Raw genomic sequence first — 25,422 nt, forward strand, 5'->3', positions numbered from 1 at the left:
AGGAACAGTGAGGCATACTATTCCCAGGAACGTAAGGGCCCCTTTGGAGTGCAAGACCTGGATCAGCTGAGCCATTAAATCTTAACTTAATCCACCACTAGTCGTAAAGTGAGAGAGTTTTATTTTGAAAATATTCCTGTTCAGACCATCTCTTAGGGCTCAATGAAATATTAAACCGGCCCTAGAGATACTGGTGGCATAACTCCAAAATCAGATTCTCTCTCACATTCTAACAAAAAGAAAGCTTCACTCCTGACATGAAGCATGTTGAATTACTGCTCTCACTATGGTTAGGCCGTTCACTACTAAATTAGGCCCTGATCCACTGTACAGGACTCCTTGTGTCCATGCAGGTGGTCACTGAAATCAAGTTGCAGGATCAGGGCCCTGGTTGGTCCATTAGAAGAGTAGCACTGGCACCTTCACTGCCCCTCAGTGGCGTGGGGACTTCATGAAGAAAATGAGACATGTAGAGGGGAAAAGAGAAAAGGAGGCAGATTCTGAAAGTTGAAGGAAACTGTCTCTTTGCACCATCCAATCAGCAAAACATACAGAGCATGCTACCCTGTTTTCCTTGGCAGATTTGTGTGCACAGATCTGGCTGCAGGGAAGAGTTCTATATCCCTACTTCAGCCAAATGTGAATAAGAGTTCAACCTACATAAATATATAGGTCTCTGCCATCTGCCTTGTTCTGCCCATCAGGTTCTGGGAAGGCTTCCTAGCTGTTTCTTTATCATACATCATAACCTCAATCATACATAATAACCATACATAATAACCTCAATAACTATAGTGAAAAATTAGCATTAGGAGCCAGACTTTCAAAATTAGTTCAATTCCATACATACATTTGGGTGCACCTAACATTCATGCACATAGATTACTAGGTACAAGTTTCCAAGCATGTGCAGTTGCTTGGCCCTCACTTTGAAAGCCTGACTGTATTTGACAGGAACACAAAATCTTTGGCAATACACGTGACCAAGAATTGCCACATATTTCTCAAAATCCTGCCTGCAAGTGTGGCAATCACAAATTACTCAACACTACTAGATCCATTATCAATGTATCAATTCATGGTATATATTACAAGCTGCCTTTTCACCAGTAAAATTGCTCAGAGGATAAACATAGGGTGACATGCCTTTCTGAAATCACCTGCTTTTGGGGAATCCGCTTTTCCAGGACATTGGCGCACAGACAGTTCGATAACTGTTTCCAAAGTATGAGAACATCTCAGAACAGGTACCTCCTTACTGAGCAGAATGCAGCTAGCCCGAGGAGTGTTTTGGGGGGACCCATACTAATGCACAGCTCTTTTGAGGTCAAGTATTATTGTCATTTCAGTTTAAATGATATTCCATGTTCAACAGAACTACAGACAGCAGACAGAACATTCTAAGATTGACGTATTAATGGATATGCCCTGATACTATGTTTATAACGTTTCAAAAAAAGGACATGCCTGTGAACAAAGTTTACTATAGAAAACAAAAAATGTAGGTTCTCAAATCAAAATCCATAGGTAATTAGTACAATAAGAAGTTTTAAAACAGACAAGAGAATTACTTTATACAATGCACAGTTAACCCATGGAAGTCACTGTCAAGAGATGTTGAAGGCCAAATGTATAACTGGGTTTAAAAAAAAATTAGATAAGTTAATGGAGGTCAGCTCCATCGATGGCTATTAGTCAAGATGGGCAGTGACACAACCCCATGCTCTTGGTGTCCCTAAACCTCTCACTGCCAGAAGGTGGGACTGGATGACCAGGGACAGGTAACTCAAAATTGCCCTGTTCTGTTCATTCACTCTGAAGCAACTGGCATTGGCCACTGTCAGAGAAAAGATACTGGCTAAATGGATCATTAGTCTGACCCAGTATGACCATCATCATGTTCTTAAATTAAGCAGAAGTAAAACTTTATTTCAATATAATTAGTCAGAACTTTAACACACAATTCTGTGTTCTGTTGCTTCAATTAAATACATGTTTTTGAAGTAGAGTACATATCTCAACAGTTTTTGACATATTAATTGTAATTTATTTTTGGGAAAGATTAACCAGTTCACAAATAATCTTTGGATTTAGAGTTGGCTTTAATGGTTCACATTAAAGTGTCAAGACAAGTATTTCCCTTTGTGCAGCTTTTTTCCCCAGACAAAATTCCTTCTGAAGCCAGAACTGATTTGGTCTATATTGTTTATTATATGTTAAGCGCTATGAGTTCTTGGTACCATTCCTACAAAGATTTAATTTGAGGCAATTTGGGGCCTGATCCAATCCTACAGTATCAGGGCCTGATCCAGACCTGTAAGGTCTTTACCTAGGCATAACTCCCACTTTCCTGATGGGGCTGCAAACATGGCCTTAAACTGGACAGACAGTATAGTGCAGATGCATAATACACTGAGTAACCAGGAAATGCAAGATCAAATCTCAAAATGTATAAAGGAGTATTGTAAAGTAATTTCTCCCTGTAAATTGTATACTGTTATAAACATTAATGTTATTTGTATAATTACTGAGCCACCTTTTCCAGTAGAAAAGAGACAATTTTCCTACTTAGATCAGCTCATTTATTTAATATAATAATATTGTACCAGCTGGAGAGCAAATCTAAAATGCTCAGTATTAACACTAAGGAAGAGCACTACATATTCTTCTGACTATGGATTCCAAACAGGGTACATTAAGTGTTAATAAGAAAGGGCTCTCCAGCTACTTTTCAGCTTTGAAGTGCTGACTGTTATTTGGATGTAGTAACATGCTGCATCTCAAGTGAAGGTCAGCAGTCAGGATTAACTGATGATATAAGTAGGAGCGTGAAATTGGAATGCGAGATGATAATCAAGAAACTATGGGGGACAAGACCTTCAAAACGTCAGCACTTTTAAACAATCAAAACTCAAGCAGCGACTGCCTTTTTCTTCTGTGTTTGTACAGAGCATAGCACTAAGGGGTCCTGGTTCATGACTTGGCCTTCTAGGAGCTACCACAATATAGAACAGTAAATAATAATAAGACAGAGAGGCAGATTCTAGGAAGTGTGTATACGGAAGTGATAAGTAATAAGTAACAGGGATGTAGTCTAGCTCTAATGACTACAGGAATTTCACAATAAAACAGAATTCTGAGTTAGAGCGTGAGGACATTTCGGTTTGTTTCACATATAGACGGCCATTCATAAACAGCACAAAAATTGACAAATAATTGGTTTAGTGCCGATTACAGCAGTAAATGTAGTGAGAGGAGGTACTTCTCTCTTCAAAAAGGTATTTTATTTTATGCAGACCACTACATAGAATCATAGAATCATTGAAAGGGACCTCAAGAGGTCATCTAGTCCAGTCCCCTGCACTCAAGGCAGGATTAAGTATTGTCTAGACCATCCCTGACAGGTGTTTGTACAACTGGCTCTTAAAAATCCCCAATGATTGAAATTCCACAACTTCCCTAGGCAATTTATTCCAGTGCTTAACCACCCTGACAGTTAGGAAGTTTTTCCTAATGTCCAACCTAAACTGCCCTTGCTGCAATTTAAGCCAATTGCTTCTTGTCCTATCCTCAGAGGTTAAGAACAATAATTTTTCTCCCTCTTCCTTGTAACAACCTTGTATGTACTTGAAAACTTATGTCCCCTCTCAGTCCTCTCTTTTCCAGACTAAACAAGCCCAATTTTTTCATTCTTCCCTCATAGGTCAAGTTTTCTAGACCTTTAATCATTTTTGTTGCTCTTCTCTGGACTTTCTCCAGTTTGTCCACACCTTTCCTGAAATGTGGCGCCCAGAACTGGACACAATACTCCAGTTGAGGCCTAATCAGTGCGGAATAGAGCGGAAGAAGTACTTCTCATGTCTTGCTTACAATACTCCTGCTAATACATCCCAGAATGATGTTTGCTTTTTTTGCAACAGTGTTACACTATTGACTCATATTTAGCTTGTGATCCACTATGACCCCCAGATCCCTTTCCACAGTACTCCTTCCTAGGCAGTCATTTCCCATTTTGTATGTGTGCACCCGATTGTTCCTTCCTAAGTGGAGTACTTCGCATTTGTTCTTATTGAATTTCATCCCATTAACTTTAGGCCATTTCTCCAGTTTGTCCAGATCATTTTGAATTTTAATCCTATCCTCCAAAGCACTTGTAACCCCTCCTAGCTTGGTATCGTCCGCAAACTTTATAAGTGTACTGTCTATGCCATTATCTAAATCATTGATGAAGATATTGAACAGAACCAGACCCAGAACTGATCCCTGCGGGACCCCACTCGTTATGCCCTTCCAGCATTACACGTGGACCCTAAGAGCTTCTAAGAAGAACGAACAGTTCAGAGTTTGAGCTCCAAGTAATAACACTGTTGGTTCCTCACTACAAAGCTGAAGTCTCTTTTGTCTGTTCTATGCAAGTATGTGTCAGTTTCCCTCAGATAGAGTTATCATGTACTTGGTAATCTTGGAAAAAGGGAACACACACAATGTGAAATACAGGTTCAACCCAATACATGTGCAAACATAACGGATACACCAACATATTAATTCTATTATGAAGGTCAAAGACCATTAAACACAAACACAGCTGTTACCATTTCTAATGGGTTGTGGAATAACCCTAAAATAGCCAATCAAGCAACACTCAACGTGGTGCTTGTGGAATGTGCTCTTTTAGGTTGGAGGAACACAAATTTATGCTTGCAAATAAATCTAAGTGTAGCTTTGTGAGTTTAAGAGTACCTCTTCACCTAGACTGGATGCCACATAAGGAGAGGGCTGTACATAACAGTCATTAATGCCTTTTCAGAAGGAATGAAAAATCAACCTGGATCTCATGATGCGGTAGCCTGTTAGGCTAAGGGAATGCTTATGTTTTTCCTTCTTCTGTGGATATCCAGGACTTTTTGAGACAGCAGTCATCCCTGATTTAAGCATTATGACATCAGAGGACTGATAAATGGAAGATTTTTTCACTCCATGTTTCCTGTTGCAAACACTGAATTGTTTCTCTTTTGGATTTGGTCTTCTCATTATGAGGGACTAGTATTGAGATTTTGGTTAGGGAAACTATATTTTATTGACTATATTTTATTTTACATAGTCCCATGCCAGAGAATGTTTTATAATATCCTACTGCTATTTCTTTATAGTGAATTGTACTTAAAAGACTAGAGACAGGTTTCATGGCAGTGTTTTAAACAGAGGTGGATGATTTGAAAATGTGACTTGAAGGCCAATGTTATTGGGTTCCCATTCCTAGTGGAAGAAACTGTTGGGGGTAGTGGAGCTGGGAATGAAGTGAAAATAGGCTCCACCTGCATAAGGCCAGTTACAGTAACATGGCCAATGGTGATCATTTACATCTGCTACTTAAGTATTTGGCAAGAATAAAAAGAATAAAATGATTAAGAAAATACAGAAAAATGTATTGGTTTCCAGTATCAAAACATTTGAGCTAATGTCTTTAAAGAGATATTAATTCAAGAGTCCTTCCCATAGAAAGTAGCAGCTTAATCTTTGTGGTTTTGATATCAAAATTGGTTGTCAGTTTAAAAAGCACCATATCTGGTAAGATTAGTGACCTATAACTAAATTCTCTTTTTATTAGTACTTGTTCAAAAGTGATACTCAGAGGCCCCAAACAGGATCAAGGCCCCATCATGCCATGCGCTTTACAGACATTTGAAATGTTTCACCTGCTTTCCTTTCTGCTACACTTTACTAAGAGCTCAAGTGAGGTAAGGGGCAGTGTGCAGCTAAACCACCATCTCTGTGAAGAAATTGTTACACAGTCACAATCTTCCCTGACATCCCTTTACTCTAGGGCCAGGGGAGTAATTTGCACCGCCCTGAACCTGTGTGGATTACTTACCATGTTGGCTTTGCTGGCCAACCATTCCCAGTCCTTCTCCAAGGAGAATAGCAGCCACAAGGCTTGCTTCCCCATTGCAACTGGAGCCAAGATACAACTAAAACCCTTAAGCGACTGGGGGCTTACTTCCCTGCAGGGCTGAGGTAGTGCCAGCCAAGATCTGGTCCTAAATGCAGTCTGATGTAATGTGTATCTGACAGTCAAGTATAATCACGAAAGACACCTTTTCCTAGTGTAACAAATGACATATTAAACTCTTCAGAAGTGTGTGTGACCTAAAGGAAAAATCTAATAAAATGAAAACACCAGACTATAAAATCCAGGTCAGTTGCTTATTCATCAGCTTCAAAAGAAGCTTTTACGGAAACTCATCCTAGAGGGCTATTATAATCAAACTTATGGTGCAAGAAGTATGCAGCAATAAATAAAAAAAACTTACACAAAATAGGTCAATATCGTTTTAGTTTTAAAAGCAAATGTGTAAACTTTCCATCTTGATCCTAGTAAAAACGGTGTGTCAAACACTCTGCTCATAGTGTATAATGTTACCTTAGAAACTGAGTCATGTCCCTTAAGGCTTAATGTCAGAGTTTGCACAACGTTACATTGTTTAATTTATTGCTGTTGCTATGATCAACTTTGGCAAGTGAAGAAGAGGAGAATCTTATCCCTTTTCCGGATGGTGACGTCTGCACAGAGAAATTTACATGCACAGGGACACAGAGGCTATTCCAATAGCTATTTTAAGTTACAGATCTCCTCTAAAAACAACTTTGACTAATTTTATTCTTAGTAACCTAAATTATATAAACAAACCAATGTGTTGCTACTCAGTGACTATTACTCTCACATTTCCCTATTCTTTCTTTTGCACAGTTAAAGTTGCTTAGATTTGTCATGATAGGAAAAACATTCAGATCGATAGATAGGGCCTTTAATTTGTCAGGAAACAAAACTGATATTTTAGATAATGAGAAAGCTTATGATTAGAAAATGGGATTCCACTGTTTACCTATTCCAGCCAAAGCAGAAGCCTCTCTATGGCTTAGGAGAGATACTAATACCTGTTTTATACTTTAACAACAAAAAGCAGCAAGTGTTGCTCCAAAATATTCTTAAAGAGATCAATTTCTTCAAAGGGGAGTTCTCCTCTGCACCCTTATCAGTCCCCAAACCAGTAAATGAGTAAATTTAACTCATTTTTCATACTCTCAATCTGACTGTTAAAATAAAATATTAGTCATCAGTCACCACAACAGCAGATAAAACTCTAGAATGATCCAGTTTGCAGACAAAAGCTTTCCTTTTTATGCTCTATTAATCTATCTTCATCCATGGTTCAACAACTCTAAGGGCCACATCCTTTGCTCACTTTGACTCTGAAAGTTTGTAGCGGATAGAGGGCACTTTTGTGGCCCAATAGATAGTATGTTCCAGAGAGTGTTTCTCCTGATCGATTAGGAAACTCAGACTCTAGGGAGTGAGGGACACAGTTCTCACTGCTTCTACAGCAACTTCCAAACTGGGACTTGTGAGAGGGTATACCACGTAAAGGAAACCCAAATACAGAACAAGGTAATTTTGGAAAGATCCACCCATATCTTCTGGCAGCCAGAAGTTTAAGGTTGCCATCTTGACTAGTAGCCACTGATGGACCTATTCTCTATGAATTTACCCAATTATTTTTTTTAACCTGGTTATGCTTTTGGCCATCACAACATTCCATGGCTATGAGTTCCATAGGTTACTTGTGCATTGTGTGAAAACGTGCTTCCTTTTGTTTGTATTAAATCTGCTACCTATTAATTTCATCCCCTGGTTTTTGGATAGTGGAAAAGGGTAAATTACATGTCTCTATTCACTTGTTCCACACCATTCATGATTTTATAGACCTCTCTCCTACCACCACTTAATCATCTTTTTTCTAAGCTAAACAGCCCTAAGATTCTTAGTCTCTCCCATGTGGATGCTGTTCCATATGCTCCATCATCTTTGTTGCTGTTCTCTTTTCCAGTTCCACTACATTCTTTTTGAGATAGGGCAACCAGAACTGCACCCAATATTCAAAGCACTGGTGTACGATGGATTTAGATAGTGGCATTATATTTTCCATCTTTTTTTCTACCCCTTTTCTAAAAGTTCCTAACATTCTGTTTGCCTTTTTGACTGCTGCTGCACTGAAATTGAGCTGAAGTTTTCAGAGAACCATCCATAATGGCTCCAAGATCTTTCTTGAGTGGTATTAGTTAATTTAGAACCCATCATTATAGGCATGCAGTTGAGACTTTTTTTTCTCTAATATGCATTACTTTGCTCCTTGTCAACACTGAATTTCATCTGCCATTTTGTTTCACAGTTGCCCAGTTTTGTGAGATCCCTCTGTAACTCTGCAGAGTCAGTTTTAGACTTAACTATCTTGAAAATTTCGTATCATCTGCAAATTTTGCCACTTTTCCAGATCATTAATGAATAACTTGAACAGAACTAATCCTTGGAAGACCTGCTGTTTACCTCTCTCCATTATGAAAACTGATGATTTACTCCTACCCTTTTTTCCCTATCATTTAAACCAGTTACTGGTCCATGAGAGGATCTTCCCTCTTATCCCATGACTACTTAGTTTCTTTAAGAGCCTTTGGTAAGGGACCTTGTCAAAGGATTTTTGAAAATCCAAGTTCACTATATCCACTGGATCACCCTTATCTTCTTCAGCACTAAAGAGAAGCTCTGTGATAAGGATCTTGATGTGCCAATCCCGGAGGTCAGGGATGACCTAGTCATTGTTTTTGCTTAGAGAAGTTACCCCCCACTAACAGCACCTTTGTGAAGCTTGAGGGGTCAGCCATCAACCTGAAGAGGAGAATGGAACATTGGAAATGTTCACAATTTAACAACGGGGCGGCGGGAAGCGGCGCGGGCGAGGGATGTGCTGGCCGCGGCTTCCTACCGCCCCCATTGGCCCGGGACGGCGAACCGCGGCGAGTGGGGGCCGTGATCGGCCAAACCTGCCACGTCAGCAGGTAAATAAATTGGCCCGGCCCGCCAGGGTGCTTAACCTGGCGAGCTGCGTGCCAAATGTTGCTGACCCCTGTTCTAGAATCTGAGTGTGAAAGAAGGAATCTTTAGTCAAGAGACTGGTGGGAGGGAAGTTTCTGCATGATCGATACCTTCATTTCAATTCAAGTGATGTCAAGAGACCTTGAATAACCCAGAGTTAAACTCTACTGCAGACAAATTAATTTCCTGCATATAGGAAAAGGTCAGATTCCCCTAACAACTGAGAACACACATAAGCTTTAGCATTAGACTCTCAGTGAGCGTGAGGAGAGGCCTCTTAATGATGTAATGCCCCAAGCACAGGCTGGAGTTAAGTCAACTGTCATATAAACCAATATGAAAAAGGGCATGACATTTTAAAATAAACTGACTGAGATAGCTAGATAGGCAACTTTCCTTTCAGTCCTTCAGAAAGATTTCTTAAGCTTATCTTCTGCTATGACAAAGCTTTCTAGTAGCATGGACAACTTAGTCATGTGAATTCTGTCTATTCCATCCATCTTATGCTTTATGATTTTGGCCTTCTATATAGTCTTAATAAATCCTACAACTGTAATTCTCTGTCTGCATCATATCTGCTTGGAGGAATATTACCCATAAGATAGCCAGTCCCTTTTGGACAGAGTTGTTCAGACCTCATTACCTGGGAAGACAATAGAATATTAGACTCTCAGAACAACTCTGTTCCTTCCACTCCCCGGTGCACAGCAGAGCCCTCGTATTCAATCTGCTGCTTATTCTAAGACAAGTCAGGGAGACTTCACCAAAAGAGGTGTGATTTGGGGGGGGATTCTCCTAAGTCTCCAGGCTGAAAGATGGGAATTAGCAGTGAACGAATGGATGCAGCATTGACACACCTGGCAGTGGAGTGATCCGTGACAAGCCAGCTAGTTTCACCAAAGGCAACTGATATGACACTACCCACATGCAGTTTCTAAAATTAAAAACGATGCTGCTGAGGCTGAACAACAGTAACTCTGGAGCTGGGTTGCTTTCCATGCTCTTTGCAAAGATTTAGAAAAAATAGGAAGAGGAAAAGGCACCGTAGATTTACTTTGCTGTTTAAAATCAGCTACAGCAATTACAAGTTTGCTCTTGACAAAGTGATGATGTTTACAATGTATGTCTACCACTTACCTTCCTTACACCTTGTTACTACCACTCACCTTACTGGATACCTACCTTCTTCTAGCTTAACAGCACTGGACCTTTCTAATTAAAGCTACTGGGGATGGTGTGTCTCAAAGTTGATTTATTAATCCTTTCTATCTCCACAAACATGGCTTTTCCTTCCAGCCCAACTAGACTGAGGCCAAATTTCTCTAACTGAAAAAACTGACCAGCTTCCAGCTCAGAGACTGTTTCGTCATTTATGAGAGATAACTCCATTTCTGATTTCAGGGTTTTCCTTGGACAATGCCACTCCTGTACTACTGGTTAAAGTTCAAGTATCTGTTTCATGTACTATGGTTCTGTATGGTTATGTCATGCTAAGCTTGTCAAATACCAGAGGATTTACTGTTTTGAAAGGAAGAAAATTAAATATTTTTTAAAAATTATTTTTACCAGCTAATATTTCTGTAAATGAAGTCAAATTAAAATCAGGTAGTATTGTAAAACAGGACAAGACACATTAGTTATTAGAGAATAACTCTAAACACAAACTAAATCACCTATATTTATAAACACTGAAAACTTTGTATTTAATTTTTTTGAATTGCGGAATGTTTGCTTTTTAAAATGTAAAATACTCCTCTGAAATAATATTAATAGCAAGCAGCATTAAATGTTAAACAAAGATCACATGGTTTATCCAGGCTTTGGAAACATTCATACATCTCCAAAACAAACTTGTGTAGGGCCTGCTCTATGATGATAACTCAGAGAGTTACGTTTATTTTTACAGTCTGTTGCTAAAGCAGTGCCAGCTAAAAATAAGTCCTGTCAAACAATGATAGCGTATTCTCAAAAAACTGTCACAAACAAATACTTTTCATAGATCATCCAAATCAAGATATTGAAGATAAAGAACTTTAAGTATTTTCCTAATCCTTGTCAGTGAAGACTGAGGCAAAGCAACCATTTAGAATCTCAGCAATGTCCTTCTTTTCCTTAATTACTCCCTTAAAACCCTGATGATCCAGCAGATCCACCAATTCTTTAGCAGGCCTCCTGCTTCTGATTTACTTAAGGAATTTCTTATTCATTTTACACTGTTAACTACTTGTTCTTAGGAATCCATTTTCCCTATTACTTATTGCCTGCTATAATTTATACTCCTATTTATTGGTTTCACTAGAATCCAAATTCCAAATTTTGAAGGATTTCTGTTTGGCTCAAATAGTCTCTCAAACCCTGTCATTTAGCCACATAGACTTAGGCCTGGTCTACACTACGGGTTTAGGTCGACTTTAGCAGCGTTAAATCGAATTAAGCCTGGACACGTCCACACAACGAAGCCCTTTCTTTCGACTTAAAGGGCCCTTTAAACCGGTTTCTTTACACTACCTTCGACGAGGGGATTAGCGATAAAATCGGCCTTTGCGGGTCGGAATTGGGGTAGTGTGGACGGAATTCGACGTTATTGGCCTCCGGGAGCTATCCCACAGTGCTTCATTGTGACCGCTCTGGACAGCACTCTCAACTCAGATGCACTGACCAGGTAGACAGGAAAAGACCCGCGAACGTTTGAATTTCATTTCCTGTTTGCCCAGCGTGGAGAGCACAGGTGACCACGCAGAGCTCATCAGCACAGGTAACCGTGATGGAGTCCCAGGATCGCAAAAGAGCTCCAGCATGGACCGAACGGGAGGTACGGGATCTGCTCGCCATATGGGGAGATGAATCAGTGCTAGCTGAACTCCGTAGCAGTAAAAGAAATGGCAAAGTATTAGAAAAGGTCTCCAAGGCCATGAAGGACCGGGGCCATAACAGGGACACACAGCAGTGCCGCGTGAAAGTTAAGGAGCTACGGCAAGCCTACCACAAAGCCAGAGAAGCAAATGGAAGGTCCGGGGCAGAGCCGCAAACCTGCCGCTTCTACGCGGAGCTGCATGCCATTCTAGGGGGTACAGCCACCACTACCCCAACCGTGTGCTATGACTCCGTCAATGGAGAAACACACAGGGAAGACGGTTCGGGAAACGAGGAAGATGAGGATGGAGGTACTGTAGGTAGCTCACAGCAGCAAGGAAGCGGAGAAACTGGTTTCCCCAACGGCCAGGATATGTGTCACCCTGGACCTGGAACCAGTAACCCCCGAACTCACCCAAGACCCTCAAGGCACACAGGAGACCTCTGGTGAGTGTACCTTTGTAAATATTACACATGGTTTAAAAGCAAGCGTGTTTAATGATTAATTTGCCCTGGCAATCGCGGCCAGTACATCTACTGGAAAAGTCTGTTAACGTGTACAGGGATGGAGCGGAAATCCTCCAGGGACATCTCCAGAAAGCTCTCCTTCATGTACTCCCAAAGCCTTTGCAAAAGGTTTCTGGGGAGGGCTGCCTTATCCCGTCCGCCATGGTAGGACACTTTACCACGCCAGGCCAGTAGCACGTAGTCTGGAATCATTGCATAACAAAGCATGGCAGCATATGGTCCCGGTGTTTGCTGGCATGCAGACAATATCCATTCCTTATCTCTCTTTGTTATCCTCAGGAGAGTGATATCATTCACGGTCACCTGGTTGAAATGGGGTGATTTTATTAAGGGGACATTCAGAGGTGCCCGTTCCTGCTCTTCTGAACAGAAATGTTCCCCGCTGTTAACCATGCGGTGGGGGGAGGGGTGAAGTGATCATCCCAGAGAATCGTGTGGGGCACTGCGTGAGTGATCTCTCATACCAAACCGGCAGGCAGAGGAAAAATGCAACCTTGTAACGATCAAACTGATATGCTCCAGCGTATGGTTGAGCTGCAGGAAAGGCAGCAGGAGCAGAGACCGCCACTACAGCCCCTGTTTAACCAACAGCCCTCCTCTCCAAGTTCCATAGCCTCCTCACCCAGATGCCCAAGAACACGGTGGGGGGGCCTCCGGCCACCCAGTCACTCCACCCCAGATGATCGCCCAAGCATCAGAAGGCTGGCCTTCAATAAGAGTTAAAGTTTTAAAATGCAGTGTGTCCTTTTCCATCCCTCCTCCCCCACCCATCCCAGGCTACCTTGGCAATTATCCCCCTACTTGTGTGAGGAATTAATAAAGAATGCATGAATGTGAAAAAACAATGACTTTATTGCCTCTGCAAGCGGTGCTCGAAGTGGGGAGGGGAGGGTGGGGTGGTTGGTTTACAGGGAAGTAGAGTGAACCGGGTCGGGGGGGGGGGGGTTGGAGGGTTCATCAAGGAGAAACAAACAGAAGTTTCACACAGTAGTCTGGCCAGTCACAAAACTCATTTTCAAAGCTTCTCTGATGCGCACCGCGCCCTGCTGTGCTCCTCTAACCGCCCTGGTGTCTGGCTGCGCGTAATCAGCGGCCAGGCGAGTTGCCTCAACCTCCCACCCCGCCATAAATGTCTCCCCCTTACTCTCACAGATATTGTGGAGCGCACAGCAAGCAGCAATAACAATGGGGATATTCTTTTCGCTGAGGTCTGAGCGAGTCAGTAAGCTGCGCCAGCGCGCTTTTAAACGTCCAAATGCACATTCCACCACCATTCGGCACTTGCTCAGCCTATAGTTGAACAGGTCCTGACTACTGTCCAGGCTGCCTGTGTACGGCTTCATGAGCCATGGCATTAAGGGGTAGGCTGGGTCCCCAAGGATCACGATAGGCATTTCAACATGGAGCATCATGTACCTTTCCCGGCCATCCCACGTTGATGTTGGTGAAACGTCCCTTGTGATCCACCAGGGCTTGCAGCAGCATTGAAAAGTACCCCTTGCGGTTTATGTACTCGGTGGCTTGGTGCTCCGGTGCCAAGATAGGGATATGGGTTCCATCTATGGCCCCACCACAGTTTGGGAATCCCATTTCAGCAAAACCATCCACTATTGCCTGCACGTTGCCCAGAGTCACTACCCTTGATATCACCAGGTCTTTCATTGCCCTGGCAACTTGGATCACAGCAGCCCCCACCGTAGATTTGCCCACTCCAAATTGATTCCCGACTGACCGGTAGCTGTCTGGCGTTGCAAGCTTCCACACGGCTATCGCCACTCGCTTCTCAACTGTGAGGGCTGCTCTCATCCTGGTATTCTGGAGTTTCAGGGCAGGGGAAAGCAAGTCACAAAGTTCCATGAAAGTGCCCTTACGCATGTGAAAGTTTCGCAGCCACTGGGAATCGTCCCACACCTGTAGCACGATGCGGTCCCACCAGTCTGTGCTTGTTTCCCGGGCCCAGAATCGGCGTTCCACGCCATGAACCTGCCCCAGTGACACCATGATTTCCACATTGCTGGGGCCTGTGCCTTGTGAGAGGTCTATGTCCATGTCAATTTCCTCATCACTCTCTTCGCCGCGCTGCCATCGCCTCCTCGGCTGGTCCGGGTTTCGCCTTGGCATGTCCTGGCTCTGCATATACTCCAGGACAATGCGCGTGGTGTTCATAGTGCTCATAATTGCCGCGGTGATCTGAGCGGGCTCCATGATCCCAGTGCTAGCTATGGCGCCTGGTCTGAAAAAAGGCGCGAAACTAGTATCTGACGGACCAGGGGAAGGAGGGAGGGCGGGACGGAGGGCGGGCCGAGTGACGACATGGCGTACAGGTACAGGGAATTAAAATCAAGAAAGGTGGCTGTGCATCAGGGAGAAACACAAACAACTGTCACACAGAATGGTCCCCCCAAAGATTAAACTGAAAACCCTGGGTTTAGCAGGCCGTTGATTTGACGGAGGGAGGGGGAAGCAAATGAATACAGAACAAATCTATTTTTTACATCTTAAGACGACAGTGCAGCGTGACTGATAGCCCTCGGCATCTTCTGGGCGCTTGGCAGTTAGTGTACTACGATGGCCTTCAGGCCTATTGCACAATCTGCTGCTCAGGGAAGATTCTGCTAATGTGCGATGATCCAACTTGTAATAGGACGGTTACCAGTCGTAATACACCATCTACTGCCAAAAGGCAAGGGGCTGGTGCAATGCAGCCCTACGGCTGCCAGCCCCACAGCTGCCAGCCCCACAGTTGCCAGCACCCAGATCGCCGATGAAGGCTACCAGTCTACTGCACCATCTACCGCCAAAAGGCAGTTAGCTGCTGCTGCTGTGTAGCAATGCAGTCCCACGTCTGCCGGCACCCAGATGACATATGGTGACGGTGAGCTGAGCGGGCTCCATGCTTGCCGTGGTATGTTGTCTGCACAGGTAACCCAGGTAAAAAGGCGCGAATCTATTGTCTGCCGTTGCTGTGACGGAGGGGGAGGGGCCTGACGACATGTACCCAGAACCTCCCGCGACACTGTTTTGCATCATCCGGGCATTGGGATCTCAACCCAGAATTCCAATGGGCGGCGGAGACTGCGGGAACTGTGGGATAGCTGTGGGATAGCTACCCATAGTGCAATGCTCCGGAAGTCGACGCTAGCCTCGGTACTGTGGACGCGGTCCGCCGACTAGAGCACTTAGAGCATTTTATGTGGGGACACACACAATCGGCTGTATACAACCGATTTCTATAAAACCGGCTTCTATAAATTCGAACTAATTTCGTAGTGTAGACATACCCTTAGTCTTCGTCTTCCTGATTCCCCTCTTCTGCAGCAATACACATACCCTTTGAGGTTGTTACTGGGATTTGTTTAAGTAGCATACATGCCACCTTTAAAATACTTCAAATTTAAGGCCTTCGTGACTAACCATTTTATTGAAATCTCTTTCTAAATTTTAATGTCTCCTACCTGCCCCTTGGATGTTGAACCTAAATATAGTGTGGCACTATTAGTGGCTCAGCTTCTGGCATTTGAAATAGCTCCTGCGTTTTACTTAAAACTAGTCAAGAATAGCCTCTCCTCTTGTATGCTCCACAACTAGCCTTTAAGAAACTACCACTGAAGTGCTGAGAAACTATTTCCCTAAACTGTGTCTTCAGTAGTTTATATGTGGGTAGCTGAAGTCCCCATTATCATCAATGTGATAGATTTTGCTTCCTCTTGGAATTTTTTTTTTTTTTTTTTTTTTTTAAATCTGGAGGCTGGTAGTATTTCCCTACTAATATTTACATTCTTACAGGTTGGGATTTGTATCCACATAGATGCAGCTGTGTACTCCTCTCCACTCAGAACTGTTATCTCGCTAGGATCTGTGGAATCCTTTAGATACAGCTCTTCTCCTCTACTTCTTCGACCTGGTCTGTTTTTCCTATGTAGTTTATAACCAGGTATTATAGTGTCTCATTGGCTTTTGTCATTCTACTAAGATTCTGTAATGACTGTTCTATCAATATCCTTGTCTATTGCAAGGCATTCTAGTTTATTTATTTTTTGCTTTTAAACTTCTTGCATTTGCATACAGGCATTTGCAGTTTTTATTCTTGACTAGGTGCCTGTTTTTATTTAACTCCTTAATCTGGCACCTTGATGATTTTACAGAATTTACCTCTGTTCTTATCCTGTCTCTGCACTAGTTCAGTTGTAATTTGTATCCTACTCTTTGCTGGATACTCAGACACCATTGTATTACAGATGCCTTTAACAGATGTCTCTGTCCAAATTTAGTGCTCAGCTCGTGCCAGTGTTCCCTCAGCTCTTAGTTTAAATACTCCCTCAATACCTTATTTATTTTACATGCCAGCAGTCAGCTTCTGTTTTGATTAAGGAGGATCCCAAAAACCTCTGTATATGCTTTTCCTTCCCCAAAATACCCTCCAGTGCCTAATAAACTTAAATCCCTCTTCTAAATCATGCACTGAGATCCTGCAGTTCCTTCTGCTAAGCTGGATTGCCTAGTAACATGGCTTACTCCACAATGCAAGTAATAACTCAAATAATTAAATCAGAATCCCTACTTTAGAGAACAGACTCCAGAAGGGAAGAGCAAGCACCACTGGATGCTATCACCACAGTCTGTACGGGCACATCAACTCACTAGAAATTGACACAAGACAAGGTTTTTCCTATATTTCCAGTAGTTTTATTCCTAAAGGTATAGACAGAAAACAATCCACAAACTCCTTTGTCAACAATGAACATTAATAATTCAACTTGTAATAGGTGAATTTTATATCCTGTTCTGAATTCATCCTGAAGTGTAAATGGTTTTCAAAGACCCCCACCAGCTAATTAATAACAATTGATGTATTTACTATTTAAGCTGCACCCAGAGGACTATTAGTGAGCCTAACCCTTGCTCACAGCCTTTAAAATGTTATTTAAATTGGTGAGACTTGGTATACACAATATATATTCATCATGATGGACTCAGTGCAGATCATGTAGGTATTTTATCAAGTTCTTGACATCATAATGAAAAATCTATCTATATCTCCAGTATTAAAGGAAACCAAATGCCAACTGTGCCATTGACTTGGTAAACAAAATCAATTTCATAGTTCAACTGTCATTTGCAGCTCCTTTAACTGATCCAAGTCACATAAGAGAGTCTGCAGACATAGCGTATGGGCATGTTCTAGCCATGGTTCACCGAGTCCTAGTAATACATTCTGTGCTTTTTTGTGAGTGCTTTTTTTTAAAAAAACAACATTAAATTTGTTGATTGCTAGCACTGAGCGTTTTAGAAACTGCAAAAGAGGAGACATTACAGCTAATCAAATGAGAAACTATGACCAGTAAAAAACAGAGTTTCCCTTCCCTTATCAAAAAGCCATCAAATGTCAAAGTGAGCTGTAATTTATTGAAAGATGGATTCTCACTTTGCACCTAATCCTCGTGAGCCCCATCTGCAGAATGCTGCTCGACTGCATTTATGGGAGCTCCTGTGAAGTACTCAGTATTCTGAAGGCATGGGCATTTTGTACCTGCAATCATTAGCTCTAGTCAGAAAGTACTGGATGAGAGACTTGAAATATTAGTGTACACACTCTCTCACAGACATTTTAACTCTTTATAGTATACCTTGGTCAAGTCAAAAAGCTACAAAAAGCAAAAGATTTGAAACCACAGTTCACAAGGGAGAGAGGAATCCCTTTTTTAAAGAAATATATGGCTTCAGTATTAGAAAACATCAGCAATTCTAAAACAAAAAATTGATATTGATATTGTTTAATATTTGTAAGGTTTTTTTCCATACGAAAGACCCTTTTTATTCATTTTGATCTTGACTTCAAAACAGAGCTACATATTTTAGCAGTAGCAGAAAAGGTCAGGATTATAGGATGAGGCTCAGCACCGCCTACTAAGGTTGCGCAGCACTTCCGATTACAAGACTCTGTTTGTCAGACTTTAACCATCCAGGCTGGAATTTTTCATGCTGGGTGTCTACCTGCTAAATCTTTCTGGAAAATTTCAGTCAAAACAGTTGAGCTGTTTCCAAGAATGAGGAAAGGAACTGAGGAGTCAGGGGCAACAGATCTGCTGTGGAGCTGGATATGGGGATAGAATTGGATGGTCAAAGACATGCGGACAAGAAGCCGGGGGGGAGTAGGAGACTAAGGAGGAATATCAGGACAGAGGTAGTGGAAGTGGGGGTAATTGGAGGTCAAGGTGGGGGGAAACAGACATATCCAATGAGAAGCTGGGAGGGGAAAACTGGTACCAGCTGAGACTTTAACTGGATAGGCAAGGAGACTAGGATTAGGAGCCAGGAGTGAGGAAGAGACAGAACTGGGACAGGGTCAGATTGGAGGGAACCTGTGCCCACTACAGCAAACTCCCATCCAGAGCCTGGAATGGAATTCAAGATTTCTGAGTCTCACCATTCCTTTGGTGACAGCAAACATCTGTGAAACCGAGTGGCAAAGTGTCCAATTCATCTCTTTGCTGGTCCACATAGACGATGCCATTCTATTACTGCTATCAGTTCTCCTTTAGCACAAGTGGCAGAGGTCTATGTGGTGGATCTAAAGGTTTTAAATCCTGTTGATGAACCATGTGGGTGTCACAATGATACCACATGATAGAATTTCAGTTTTTTATTTTGCTTTTTCAAAACCTTAGGAAATTATACACAGAAAGCTACATTAAAGGAACATTATGGTTGTAAAGTCAAGCACTCAAAAGTTAGTATTTGATCAAATAATATGTGATCATGTAATCAAAGTGTCTCATAATGCATATGCACAGCAGGGTCAAATTAAGACTGCAAAGACAACCTTAATTCTAGCATTTCTTAACTTGAGAGTATTAGACTTTACAACCTTAATAATGTTCTTTTAACATAGTTATTTTGATGGGTATATAAAGGTACCATAATGAGAAACCTCACTGCTCCACTCTGCTAAAAACGTCCAAGTTTTAAAGTGACATTTGGTACGGATAAGCAGTAATTTACTGAAAGACATTTTGTAGCTGCAATCTTTCACTGTCTACACTCACATGGAATTCCAATGGAGGTAGCAACACTGGCAGTGCTAGCGGAAACTGGAGACACAGCGGTGGTAACCTATGATGCCTAATCTTGTAGTCCTGATGACATGGTGGTAACACTAAACCTTGTCTACATTAGCATTTGCACTGTTGCTAACACCAGTGGAGTTGCACCACTGCAAAAATTGTAGATTTTCTCCCCAAAATGCTAGAGTAAATACAGTCTTTTTGACCATGAAAGAACTAATCTGTCACATAAAATCATAATATGAGAAACCATGAAGTAGGTCTTTTGGATAGGTATTTATTGACCCCTTACCTCATTTGGTGGAACAGCAGCAAAAGGTTTGATAATAGCAGCCAATGGAATCTGAGCTTGTTTGGCCATATCGGAAGAGGATGGGAAGCAGTAGGCAGTACATCGAATATAACGAGGGCTGGCATTGCCTAAAAGAACATATTATGAGCTGGGTTATATAGGATAGATTGATTTAAATTAAAGCAATTTAAATCACCATTTTAAATCATGATTTAAATCAACAAGCAGGAAATCTTGATTTAAATAATGAATTTTAATTGTGTTCTGAATTTGCACTTTTCAGTTATTTTCTCAAAGAAAAGTTGATTTTCATTGCTTAGTAACAATTAGAACATTTGATTTTCAGCCTTTACATAATTCTGGTGCTTCTTTTTGCTAGCCAGGAGGATAAACTGTATCTATATACATTTTAGTAGATGATGAAGAACGTTTTACTTGCTATTAGTGTCAAAATAGCATTTTATTTTATTAAATAAAGCTACATTAAATGTGCTGAATATGTATGAAAAAAGTTTATCAAAACATGTTCTGCATTTAAAAATAATTTATTAAACAAAGGAAGTGTTATCCATAGTTAGTGACTGGAACTGTTCCTGGTTACCACGTCCTTCAAGATTTTAGAAGTTGTAGGTCTCCTCCCTCACACCTACCTTTTATTCGTAGGTTAGAAGAGGAAAACAAGCTTTCCTACTTTTCTCCAACTTCCAACTGATTTCTTAACTTTTAATAAACTAATCATTGAACTGAACTAGTTGAATAAATTGAAATAAAGAAAATATTTTCCCTGCACCTGGAAAAAGAGGCTACTGCTGGGTTAGCACTTCAACAAACTCTAGTTCCACGTGCTCAGCCAGTGACTTCCAGCAATGGTTTGACTTTCTTTATAACTTGGCAAACATGTTGCTTGAATTATTTTTAACTTGAATTTAAATGATTTTAACAGATTATAATAAGTTTTGATCTTAACATAGGTTTCAATTTCAAATTTAATTTTAAATAGGTTAATTTAAAAAAAAAGCCTGTATTTAATTTAAAATTTTAAAAAATCCCATTTTTTTTTATTTAAAAAAAAGTCATGGATTCTTATCCACACTGGGGTTATAAGAGGAAAAAAAAAAAGACAGGAATGCAAAGTGACAATTCAAATGTAAACACTGAACATAAAATAAATACACTAGCAAAAGCTTCCTCCTCTTCCCATGTGAGCTTCGGTACACTTTCCTCTCATAGGCTATCAGCCTACTACACCTCTTCTTCATAGGCTTTCCTCACTGTTTCAGCGTACTAAAGATATTTAAAGTTCATTGGGGCAAGAACCTTGTTTTATTTCAGTACTTGTCAGTGTCTTCCACATATATGTTGCTGTATCATTAATAATTATTCCCGGCATGAATACGCTATTGATGCTCTAGTAGAAAACATTTAGTGTGGGAATCGTGGCTGGGATCTCAAAAGGAACCCTATGGAGCTGGGCTCCCAACTGCCAGTGAAAGTCAATGGGAGCTGGGCATCTCAGTCTCAGACTCCTTTTAAAAGTTCAGCCTGAAACTGTACTTAGTTATTTGGAAGAGACTTCTTTGCTTAAAAAACAGTCTCTCCCTTCCCCTCCCTCCCTGCCCTCCAAAAAGCGGAAGAATATGTAGTAATACATTTTACCCAACCAGACTTTATCCAAACATAGATAAATGAATGCTGAGCTAATGGCATCACAAATTTAATTTACATGAGGGAGAGTCTTATATTGAGTTATAACATGCACAAATTCTGCCATCACAAAATGCGTGTGGAAGTTGAGATTGGCAATCACTCTACCTGGGGGACCGGCAGATTGCCAAGAAGGAAATGGCTGGAGCTACACAAACAAGAGGAAAAACTGAACCCAGCGACTGAGCTTGTACTCTGACCATGTAGTCTGAGCCTCAGGAATAGAAATGGACAGTATACTACAAGTTAAACTTGGCAAGTGTCAGTTTTTTAACCTTATATTCCAGCATGGACTCACCAGTGAGTCTGCATGATTCCTTTAATCATTACTTTCCCTGCACAGGGGGAGGTGAAGCGGATTCCTTAATTAATTAGAAAAAATCCTCACAGCTATTCCCACTATTTTATACAATTAAACTACTCAAATATTTTATTTCAAATGAGAAGATTGAATAAAATGTTATTCATATTTCATAGTTGAGAGTTATTCTTGTAACTGAAATATGCTTATTATAAATCCCAACAGTTCTGGGGAAGGATACAGCGTATATTCCTTGACAATGTCCTGCAGCACATGGAAAGCCAGCCAGGTTACCCCTCAAATGCAGTGCTTTTAGGGTGTGCAACTCTTGCTATGAAGTTAAGGAATTCTGAACTATGACATGAGTTTAAGTGTGGATTGTAGGGCTCAGGGTTGCTATTATTCTCAGGCTTTTTTGATTATGTTATTAGGAAAAAGGATGACTCCTGTCAGGTTAAAGGTTCTGCTTGGAGCTCACAACTATGTTTATCTTTCCACTCTAGATGCTATGTTGTTTTGTTACGAAGGAGCTGGCAGTACTAAGGGCCGGATTCTGAGAGGAGCAGAACACTCCACAATTCTCACTGTCTATACTGGAGGAGCTGTCAGTCACTCAGCCTCTGCTAGAGCAGACAGCCCTCAAATAGCACAGCAAGGCCACGATCCTGCAAACACTTTGGCATATGTATAATCTCAGTGAAGCCAAATGTTAAAGCCAATGGGAGTATTCAGGAATGTAAAACTAGGCATGTGCTTATGGTGTATGCAGGGTTGAGGTCTAAAGATCCTCAGTCAATTCTGGTACTCAATATTTCCGTGTTACAAGCTTGCATTTCTCTCTCTCTCTCCCTCAATTTTTTTATACGCAATACTGCCATGGAAATACAGTAATGGTGACTGCATTGCTCTGAACTATTAACATTTAGTATTGTCATTTCTCTTCCATGCTACCTTAACTCGTAGGGTTAAAAAGAACAATTAGCAATGTTTTACAGACACAACCGAGACAATGGAAATGAAGGTGCATTAAGGATACATCGAATGGGTTTTGCCTTTTATTTATGGCACAAGCATCTAATTAGTATATATCTTTTAAAAAGTGCTGAGCAACCATATATTCCATTAAAAAGAACAGGAGTACTTGTGGCACCTTAGAGACTAACAAATTTATTAGAGCATAAGCTTTCGTGGACTACAGACCACTTCTTCGGATGCATACAGAGTGGAATAAATATTGAGGATATATATATATATATATATATACACACACACACATACAGAGAGCATAAACAGGTGGGAGTTGTCTTACCAACTCTGAGAGGCCAATTACGTAAGAGAAAAAAAACTTCTGAAGTGATAATCAAAATAGCCCAGTACAGACAGTTCGATAAGAAGTGTGAGAATACTTACAAGGGGAGATAGATTGCCTGTCTTGTAGGAGGTGACGTCTGGGTACTTGTCTGGCTCGGTCAATCTGTTTTTTCACTTCAGCAGGTGGGTATTGTAGCATTCTTAAAACTACAATACCCACCTGCTGAAGTACCCAGAAGTCACCTCCTACAAGACAGGCCCAACAAAGAAAATAACAGAACACCACTAGCTGTCACCTTCAGCCCCCAACTAAAACCTCTCCAGCGCATCATCAGAGATCTACAACCTATCCTGAAAGATGATCCTTTACTCTCACAGATCTTGGGAGACAGACCTGTCCTCGCTTACAGACAAACCCCCAACCTAAAGCAAATACTCACCAGCAACCACACATCACTGTACAAAACCACTGACCCAAGAACCTATCCTTGTAACAAAGCCCGATGCCAACTCTGTCCACATCTATTCAAGTGACATCATCATAGGACCTAATCACATCAGCCATACCATCAGGGGCTCGTTCACCTGCACATCTACCAATGTGATATATGCCATCATGTGCCAGCAATGCCCCTCTGCCATGTACATTGGCCAAACCGGACAGTCTCTCCGCAAAAGAATTAATGGACACAAATCTGACATCAGGAATCATAATACTCAAAAACCAGTGGGAGAACACTTTAACCTGTCTGGTCATTCAATGACAGACCTGCGGGTGGCTATATTACAACAGAAAAACTTCAAAAACAGACTCCAACGAGAGACTGCTGAGCTGGAATTGATATGCAAACTAGACACAATCAACTCAGGATTGAATAAGGACTGGGAATGGCTGAGCCATTACAAACATTGAATCTATCTCCCCTTGTAAGTATTCTCACACTTCTTATCAAACTGTCTGTACTGGGCTATCTTGATTATCACTTCAAAAGTTTTTTTTCTCTTACTTAATTGGCCTCTCAGAGTTGGTAAGACAACTCCCACCTGTTTATGCTCTCTGTATGTGTGTATATATATATCTCTTCAATATTTATTCCACTCTGTATGCATCCGAAGAAGTGGGCTGTAGTCCACGAAAGCTTATGCTCTAATAAATTTGTTAGTCTCTAAGGTGCCACAAGTACTCCTGTTCTTTTTGCGGATACAGACTAACACGGCTGCTACTCTGAAACCTGTCATATATTCCATTGAAATTAATGAGAGGTTCAGGAGCTCTTTGCATTTTTGAAAGTCATGCCACCACCTTTGTCTAGGTGCTTAATTATGGGTTTGGGAGCATAATTTTAAGCAACCAAATTTGAAAATTTCAGTTGATAATTGTTTTTTTAACTTCATTTCAACTAGTAAAAAACCCAAAGTGATCCCACAAATAGTTACCTTGATCTTGGATCACACAATCTGTGGTGACAAGAGGAGGAACTTGGCCTCTGATGTTTGTAGCATAGATTTGACCTCCTCTGGAAGCCTTATCATTTTCAATTACTTGAATCTGAAGAATCAGAAATAAAGAGAAAAACATGAAATAGGGTAGACTATGGATTTCCTCAATTTCATACAGAGTTTACAGGTAACCCTATTAGCATTCATTATCTATACAGATGTGCATAGTAGACAAGGAGTATATTGTAGCATGTATTGTCCAAAGAGGATTAAAACAATAATATACATATATCTATATCCATAACTCTTTTATGCACCTTCTTAGTTCCTATTTGCCTAGGGTTGAACTTTGTCATAGTAGACCTGGATAATGGGCAAACCAAGAATGTCAGACAGTCAATGCTCAACTCCCTCTTCTGCAGGAAAACTCTCAGAAATGGACTAATGGGGAAGCAATCTCAGCAAAGTTCTCCACTGAAAGGAGAACCTTTTCTCCCTGAATAACAAACAGCAGAAAAGCCAAGCTGGCAAGTCTTCTACAGCCAGCAGCTGCCTCCAAGAGGCAAATTGTCACGCTGCGTGAAATTGTAAATCTGCCCCTGAGGTGGACACAGAAATTAATAGCCACTTGAGGCCAAAATTAGCATGACAAGTTGCTTCTTCGGCCCCATCTAAAATACAAAACTGGGACCGATTTAACTAAAGGTGTTCTGTTGAACAGATTTAGCTAAACTGGAGAGTTGTGTGTGGACATTCTTACATTTATTTAAGCCTGGTTTATAGCAGTTTAGCTTGCACCTGAAATTTAACTGCGGTTGGGAGACTCATGAAGCCTCTGTCAGACAGCAGAGATAGAGGCAAATACATCAGGATAGAGCCCACTGACTTTTATTCAAAAGCTATTCCCAAAACACTGGAAAAATCTTGGGGGCAAGTATCATTTTGAACCTTTCCCAGTGTAACTGACTCTGTCCCTTTAAATGGCTACATTTCTGTATTG

General features: G+C 41.2%; 1 protein-coding gene across 2 annotated transcripts in view; it reads right to left on the minus strand.

The window, feature by feature from the left end:
- SEC24D (SEC24 homolog D, COPII coat complex component) overlaps nt 1-25,422 on the minus strand; it is a 100,502-nt gene that overhangs the window by 46,680 nt on the left and 28,400 nt on the right. For both annotated transcript variants that reach the window (XM_024106410.3, XM_005290297.3), the window contains 2 exons: nt 24,420-24,531; nt 19,667-19,794 (listed from right to left, as the gene is read on the minus strand). In XM_024106410.3, coding sequence (XP_023962178.2) covers nt 19,667-19,794; nt 24,420-24,531 — 240 coding nt within the window. The remainder of the gene's footprint in view (nt 1-19,666; nt 19,795-24,419; nt 24,532-25,422) is intronic.

Source organism: Chrysemys picta, chromosome 5 (genome assembly GCF_011386835.1).
Source record: "Chrysemys picta bellii isolate R12L10 chromosome 5, ASM1138683v2, whole genome shotgun sequence".
Classification (NCBI taxonomy): Eukaryota; Metazoa; Chordata; order Testudines; family Emydidae; genus Chrysemys; species Chrysemys picta.